The sequence below is a fragment of the Octopus bimaculoides genome, chromosome 14, assembly GCF_001194135.2.
Source record: "Octopus bimaculoides isolate UCB-OBI-ISO-001 chromosome 14, ASM119413v2, whole genome shotgun sequence".
Classification (NCBI taxonomy): domain Eukaryota; kingdom Metazoa; phylum Mollusca; class Cephalopoda; order Octopoda; family Octopodidae; genus Octopus; species Octopus bimaculoides.
This window is the reverse complement of record NC_068994.1, coordinates 43,817,143-43,823,332: the sequence shown is the minus strand read 5'-3', so window position 1 is coordinate 43,823,332 and position 6,190 is coordinate 43,817,143. Positions and strand designations below refer to the sequence as shown.

Sequence of the window (6,190 nt, the reverse complement as noted above, 5' to 3'; positions counted from 1 at the left end):
TGGCACGTCAGACTGTAATGAAGAATTAATAGGTTTATATAGCCAGAAATAAGTTTGACATTAGTTGCTAATAGATCAAAGAATATGCATTTAGCCAAAGGTAACTTTTTACTTGCTGTTGTAGTTTGGCCCCAGTTCAATCTTGAATAAGACCTGTGATCAAAAGCATTCTTGTCACAAACTATCTTATCTTTTAGTTTCCAATGAATCATTCCTTTTAAAACAGTAGGCTGTTATATCTTAGGATATTTTGGCTTCTTTGCTGACCCCCTCCTAGAAGAACAAAAAAAAAAAGGAAGAAATGGTATGTTACTGTGTTTTAATGAGGTTAAGGTGAATTAGTGCTAAAAATCAATAGGACCACCGACACCAACAAAAACAGCAACAACATGTGACTTATGAGTACTGAACCAGAAAACACTTTTGTTACCATATTTCTGTTGAAATACATTGTTGTTGTTTCAGTTACATTTTAAAGTAATGAGAAGTTTAGTAAAATAACTTTGGCATTATTAATCTGGTATTTGGAAGATAGATTAACATGAAATTTTGATGGAAAGTTTAGATTTATAACACTTTAAGACAGTAAATTTTTACTTTAGAACTGAAGGTTGTCTAAAGTGGGTTTGGTTTTATGAAATGTCTGTCTAGTGTTACAGACACAGAGCATGACTTTTCTTTGTTTATAAACTATATAGAAATAATCAAGAAGATTCAAGTAATGTAAATGGATATCAGTTATCATCATCATCATTATCATCATCGTTTAACGTTTGCTTTCCATGCTAGCATGGGTTGGACGATTTGACTGAGGACTGGTGAACCAGATGGCTACACCAGGCTCCAATCTGATTTGGCAGAGTTTCTACAGCTGGATGCCCTTCCTAACGTGAACCACTCCGAGAGTGTAGTGGGTGCTTTTACGTGCCACCGGCACAAAGGCCAGTCAGACGGTACTGGCAATGGCCATGCTCAAAATGGTGTATTTTATGTGCCACCTGCACAGGAGCCAGTCTGGCGGCACTGGCAACGATCTCACTCAAATGTCTTTACACATGCCACCGACACAAGTGCCAGGAAGGCGACGCTGGGCACAGGTACCATCACGATTTCACTTTTGCTTGCCCAACAGGTCTTTGCAAGCTGAGTTTCATGTCCAGTTGCCCCAACAGGTCTTCGCAAGCCGAGTTTCTTGTCCAGTGAAGGAGACGACGTTGGCATGGGTGCCAGTCGTCGAATTTAGTTCGATTTTGATTTCACTTGCCTCAACAGGTCTTTGCAAGCGAAGGATGTGATTTCTTTTTAATCTTTTTACTTGTTTTCTTATGGTTTAGTCAGAGGAGGAATGGTGCCTCCATTACTCTTTTCAGGACCTCTTACAGTTGTGGAAGGAATAGTGGAAGTTATCCTTAAGTTGGAGACCTGACCTGAATGTTTGCAACAGAGTGAACTCTGCAGAAGGTATCTGAGATCCAGGTGGCGGTAGTGGTTGGGTGGTGTTAAAAGTGGATCATGGATTAATTCTATTGCCCAAGAATAGCAACAATCAAAAATATGATCATCCACAGAGTTTATTTTCTGCCAACTAAATTTCACTTATGAAACTTTACTCAGAAACCATTTGCCCAAAGAGTCACACTGGAATCACACTTGAAGTCGCCCTAGTTGTGAACTTTTTGAACACATTGCCATGCTTGTACTTCTACTCAATATTCTGCAATTGATTCTAGCACCTTCATCATCATCATCATCATCAACAACAACAACAGCAACACTAGCAGCAGCAACATACCCTGGACATTACTGTCTTGGACTCTTGGACTCAGAGGGTTATTCACTTACAGCTAAGTGGACCTAAGCAACACGAAATGAAGTGTTTCGTTCTTGAATACAATGCACTGCCAGCCTGGGAATTGAAACCAAAATCAGGCAATCATAAGTGCAACACCTTAATCACTAGGCCATGTACATTCACTTTCATACCTCCATATCAGTAAATATTGTGTATTTTTATATGTTCTTTCTTATTCCAAATAAATATATCCTGTTTGTTCTCCCACTGTGAATTTCTTAATTGTAGCTGAACCTTGATGTGACAGGAACAACTATTTTACTGTCACAATATTGCCAAAACTGTGCAGACAAAAGGCATTAAAAGACAAGATTTCAATAAAATATTTCTGTATCCTTAGTCTGATTCTAGGGGGTAGGTGAAGTCAATCTGTGACCCTATAGCCATGTGCAGTCATTCAGACCACCCTTATGTATAGCCTTCCAGAAGGACTTGGAATTTTGCATTAGGTTAACATTTTTGTTAATGATAGTGAAGGCACATGGCTCAGTGGTAAGAGTGTCAAGCTCACAATCATGAAGTAGTGAGTTCAATTCTCAGACCAGGCTGTGTGTTATGTTCTTGAGCAAGGACACTTTATTTCATGTTGCTCCAGTTCACTGATCTGTAGAAATGAGTTGAGACATCACGAGTGCCAAGCTGTATTGGCCTTTGCCTTTCCCTTGGGTAACATCAGTGGCATAAAGAGGAGAGGCTGGTCTGTATGGGTGACTGTTGGTTTTCCATAAACAACCTTGTCCAGACTTGTGCCATGGTCATTCATAACTAAAAAGGGTCATTACCTTTATTGTAGTATATTTATTTCAGGCCCTGAGTCTATAGTAGAAATATTTTTGTATTATATTATTCATTATGTGTGTTTATGTGTGTGTATAAACCTATTGGTTTACATTTTTTGTGTCTTACTTTAAAAGTATTTGTAATTACATTTTCACAATAAATATATTTTCGTTTTTTTTTTTTTTTCATATATTTGATAAAACTTTTTAATGAACCATATTAGATTACATTTAAACCAATGCACCCTTCAAATATAAGAGGTTTCTATCATTGTTCGAAGTCAAAACTTAAGGTCACTATTATACAAAAATATTAGGTGATAAGGGTATTTAACTAAAGTGATAAACTAGCAATTTACCATTCAAGTAATTCAAATGCTGCTTCCAGAGTGGTGGTGGTAAAAGTTGTAGATTCAATTACAAGTCATTGCTATTTCATTCACTTTACCAATGATCTTAGAAAAAGCATGCCTGGCTGTGAGTTCCTAATTCCATGATTATAACTAATATTCTGTACCTTGGGAACTAAACTGGGTGTGATGAACATTATGTAGTGGTATTCTCAAATGTATTTATAAAAACATCATATCATGTTTTAACCTTTCCAAGCTATTGATCACGATAAGAAATTGCAGAGTACTTGAAAGGGAGTGGCTCAACCAGGAATTGATCTCACAATGGAGATTAAGCACACTGTGAGAGTTTACCATGAAACTATGGTACTTCTGGTAATGACAGCAAATTATATTATGTTATATTATATTATATTATATTATATATAATGCAGGAGATTTCAATAAATATTAGCATCTATTCATGGATTATGAATAGCATCTTTCTAAACATTATGCAAAAGTTGTAATAAATTGCAAATATGTAATTTACTTACAACAAATTTATTAAATCATCAATCATTTCATGACATTTGTGGGTGTGTGATGTGCACCAAGCACACCTAAGAATACAAATACATACCTTAGCTATTTATGAATATATTTCAATTGTAAAAAAGCTACATGTTTGATATCTGTCTTCTTAGGCTTGTATTCAAGAAGTTGGAATGACATCTGGAAGACATGAAAGAAGGTTCATTGCAACTCCTGATCACTATGGCAGCAATGTATCTCCTCATAAACTGCAAAATAGCAGTCAGAATAAAAAGGATATGAGTCCTTATGAAGAAATTCCTGGTGAGTCTTAGAGATTTTCATTAATCATTCATGGCTTTCTGAACAAGAGATTATAATGCATCAGTCATGAACCAGAAGAAAACCTGCTGAAAGTTCTTTAAAAAGTTCTTTAAAAATATATATATTATTGATTTCCTTCAACATACGAGACAGACAGCTAATCTGTTTAGTGGTGATAGTAATACTTGTATGAATCACATCTGGTGTTTATCGATATACCTGTATACACATACTCATAAACACATACTCACATATATAATTACTATTATTATTACTACTCTTAATATACATAATGCGGTAAGCTGGCAGAATCATTAGCACACTGGGCGAAATGCTTAGTGGTATTTCACCTGCTGCTACATTCTGAGTTCAAATTCTGCTGAGGTCGACTCTGCCTTTCATCCTTTCGGGGTCAATAAATTAAGTACCAGTGAAACATTGAGGATCGATGAAATCATCTAGTTACTGCCCCCTAATCTTCAGGCCTTGTGCCTTCAGTGGAAAGGATTATTACTCTTAATATAATTGTTAATATAGAAATTACTCTTTCTTTCTCTCTGAGTATATCCTTATTATTATTATCATTATTATTATTAGTATTGTTGTTATTATTATTATTATCATTATTCTTATTAGTATTGTTGTTATTATTATTATTATCATTATTCTTATTAGTATTGTTATTATTATTATTATTATTAATAATAATATATGACTATTACATGTTTTATTATTAGTTTACAGGAATATTGTCTTGAGGTTTGGTGGTAATAAGTCTCCTTGAATCTCAAGGATCTTTCTTAGGTTTCTTGCAGATTATAGAATAGCAGGTCAACAATACAAGTCTTGGTTCCAATATCCTTCAGCCTCTTAGGTAGCAGTTTGGGTGCCCTGACTACAACAAGAATAAATGTCCTCTTAGTCTTTCACGATCTCTTCATTGCTCTGGCTAGATCTTGATATTTCTCAATCATTATTATTATTATTATTATTATCATTATCATCATCATCATTATTATTATTATTATTGTTCAGTAGTTTTATTTTTATAACGTGCTTTCACTTCACTACCGTGCCTTGGGTATGTGCTGTGGTTTGTTGTGGTGATATTATGGTTACTGTATTGAAAGTGTTTTACGTAGGATGTGTGCAGTGCCTAGTAGTGCTATTTTCTTTATGTTATATATATTTGTTAGTCCTGGTGTTTTTGTTATGTATTTGTCTTTATTATTGTTGTTGTTGTTGTTGTTGTTGTTGTTGTTGTTGTTGTTGTTGTTGTTGTTGTTGTTGTTGTTGTTGTTGTTGTTGTTGTTGTTGTTGTTGTTGTTGTTGTTGTTGTTGTTGTTGTTGATGATGATGATGATGATGATGATAATAATAATAATATTATTATTTTTATTATTATTATTAATGTGGCAAGCTAGCAGAATTCTTAGCAAACTGTACAAAATGCATTACAACATTTCGTCTGCCTTTATGCTCTGAGTTCAAATTCTGCCAAGGTTGACTTAACCTTTCATCCCTTTAGGTTGGATAAAGTAAGTACCAGCTGAGCACCGGGATCGATATAAATCAACTTCTCCACCACTCAAAGTTGCTGGCCTTGTGCCAAAATGAGAAAGAATTATTTAGTTTCATCATTAAGGCAACAAGCTGGCAGAGTCATTAGAATGCCAAACGATGTGCTTAGCTTTACATGGCAAGTTCAAATTCTGCTGAGGTTGACTTTATCTTTTATCCTTCTGGAGTTGATAAATTAGGTACCAGCTGAGCACTGCATACAATGTGATCAAGAAAACCCTCTCCTAGAAATTTAGGATTAACATTATTATTATCAAAGGCCGTGAGCTGGCAGAAACGTTATCACACAAGGTGAAATGCTTAGCGGTATTTCGTCTCTCTTTACATTCTGAGTTCAAATTCTGCTGAGGTCCACTTTGCCTTTCATCCTTTCAGGGTCGATAAATTAAGTACCAATAGCATACTGGGATTGATCTAATCGACTGGCCCCTCCCAAAACATTTTGGGCCTTGTGCCTAGAGTAGAAAAGAACATTATCATTATATTCATTAGTGATAGACAGGAACGTTACAGCAAGGGATAAAATTCCTCCTCCTCTATTTGCTCTCACTCTTTGTGTTCTGCGTTCAAATCAGTCTGAGATTAACTTTTGCCTTTTAACTTTCATCTTTTGAGGATGAATAAACTAGATTGCTTAACATGTATTGTAGTGGATTTAATTGATTATATACTCCATCCTCTAAATTTCGGGGATTGTGTCTTATGTTAGAAATGATTGGCAAAAAAGAGATATCATCATTTAGAAGTTAATATATATATATATATATATATATATATATATATATATA

General features: G+C 34.9%; 1 protein-coding gene across 3 annotated transcripts in view; it reads left to right on the top strand.

The window, feature by feature from the left end:
- LOC106878226 (protocadherin gamma-A4) overlaps positions 1 to 6,190 on the top strand; it is a 125,533-nt gene that overhangs the window by 98,829 nt on the left and 20,514 nt on the right. For 2 of the 3 annotated variants that reach the window (XM_052973117.1, XM_052973118.1), the window contains exon 4: positions 3,671 to 3,821. The exons of the other annotated variant lie outside the window; for it this stretch is intronic. In XM_052973117.1, coding sequence (XP_052829077.1) covers positions 3,671 to 3,821 — 151 coding nt within the window. The remainder of the gene's footprint in view (positions 1 to 3,670; positions 3,822 to 6,190) is intronic. 3 annotated transcript variants of the gene reach the window in all.